Below are 1,872 nucleotides of genomic sequence, written 5' to 3' on the forward strand. Positions count from 1 at the left end.
TTTAAACTGAATGTGACTTATTTGACTTAGTGAAACTTTTTCATTGGGACAGTAGAAGTTTCCTCCACAGGATATATCTTGGAAAAGTAATTTCAGGGACTCAGCCCTCCCTTAAACTCTCTCTCACCCGTGTAAAAATAAAATGGTTCTGCTCTGAGGAAGATCAGATTCTAATATATTGTTAATACTTGTCACTGCATTCTTAGGAAGACACACATCAGGATCTCAAAATTTCCCTCCTGTGTTACATTGACTTCATGGCAGATAATAACCACTCTCACTTCCAACATCTCTACTTTGTCTTAACTGGAATTCCAGGGCTTGAACTAAAGTATTACTGGATGGCATTCCCACTGGGTGCTATATATGTCATTGCCCTCTTTGGCAATGGTGTCATCATCTCTACCATCAAGTCCGAACTGTCCCTGCACATCCCCATGTATTACTTTCTGTGTATGCTGGCACTGGCAGACACGGGACTAGCCCTTTGTACTATGCCCTCCATGCTAGGCATATTTTGGTTTAACTACAAGTCCATCGCCTTTGATGCCTGCCTTGTTCAGATGTACTTCATCCATACCTTCTCAGCCATTGAATCTGGCGTGCTGGTGGTCATGGCCTTTGATCGGGTTGTGGCAATCTGGAAACCCCTCAGGTACAGCACCATCCTCACCAATGGCGTGGTCTTCAGAACAGGGGCAGTCATCTTGACAAGGGCCATCTGTGTGGTCTTCCCAGTGCCTTTCCTCATCAAGCGGCTCCCCTTCTACCACTCCAATATCCTCTCCCACTCCTTCTGCCTCCACCAAGATGTCATGAGCCTTGCCTGTGCCAGCACCCGGGTCAACAGTCTCTACGGCCTCATTGCGATTATCTTCACCAAGGGTTCTGACTCCCTCTCCATCCTCCTCTCCTATGCATTCATACTTCGAACAGTGATGGCCATTGCCTCAGGGGAGGGCCGGTTGAAGGCACTCAACACCTGTGTTTCCCACATCTGTGCAGTTCTCATCTTCTACGTGCCACTCATTGGGGTGTCTGTCATTCACCGTTTTGGAAAGCACCTTTCATCACTGACCCATGCTCTCATGGCTAATGCCTATCTTCTCATACCCCCTGTGCTAAACCCCATCGTCTATACTATGAAGACCAAAGAGATACGGAGGAAGCTCATCCAGATGTTTGTTCCAGCCAAGGTCACTGCAGAGGATTAGGGTCTGCCAGTTTAGAGAGGAAAAATCTCTTCTGTAAAGGCTCAATTATGACTATGAAAAAATAGTTTTTATTTTTTCACATTTTTGGTGTGATTTGAATTGGGCAGAGATAATTCCCTGCTCTCAGAACATACTTTCCACTTCCTGTACCAAATCGTCCTTTTTGCAGTATATAAAGAGCGGCATTTATAAGAACCGTTCCATGGACTTTCCTGTGGCCTTGCATTAGAGTTGGCCCATAAAAAATGAAAGGGGCATATTACTAATTCCAATCTGTAATAACTCTTTTGAGCAGAAATAAGCCACAAGCTTAATGTCTTTTAAATTAAAGATCACTGAGTTGATTTAACATTCTAGCTCAAGTGTTAGGAATGGCCTCTATTAGCTTAATAGGGGAGAAATGAATTATACTCATTAAATAATAAGAGAACACCTGGGGATAATACATTGTTAAATAAAACATGGATTAAAAAGATGGTTAAATTTTAGTATTAAGAATATAAATGTATATAATTGAGCAGGGGCCAACCATATTGTATAACTTGAGATCAACAGATGAAGGGTGAGCTTTAACTCTTCCACGTGTGACATTGGATGTTCCCTTCCCTACCTCTAATGGCAATTTCTTCATTTTGAAGCTGGAAATATTATCACTTAA

The 1,872-nt window shown here is 42.6% G+C and overlaps 1 protein-coding gene across 1 annotated transcript; it reads left to right on the top strand.

The window, feature by feature from the left end:
* Nucleotides 1–257: 257 nt before the first annotated feature.
* Nucleotides 258–1,214, top strand: LOC102403348 (olfactory receptor 51H1-like). The gene has a single exon (XM_006039546.2). It carries the CDS (start codon nt 258–260, stop codon nt 1,212–1,214), a length of 957 nt encoding a protein of 318 aa, XP_006039608.1.
* Nucleotides 1,215–1,872: the final 658 nt, after the last annotated feature.

Source organism: Bubalus bubalis, chromosome 16, assembly GCF_019923935.1.
Source record: "Bubalus bubalis isolate 160015118507 breed Murrah chromosome 16, NDDB_SH_1, whole genome shotgun sequence".
Taxonomy (NCBI): domain Eukaryota; kingdom Metazoa; phylum Chordata; class Mammalia; order Artiodactyla; family Bovidae; genus Bubalus; species Bubalus bubalis.

What these genes read in the sequence shown, in the direction of transcription:
- LOC102403348 (XM_006039546.2), top strand. Translation starts at nt 258, where the DNA reads ATGGCAGATAATAACCACTCTCACTTCCAACATCTCTACTTTGTCTTA.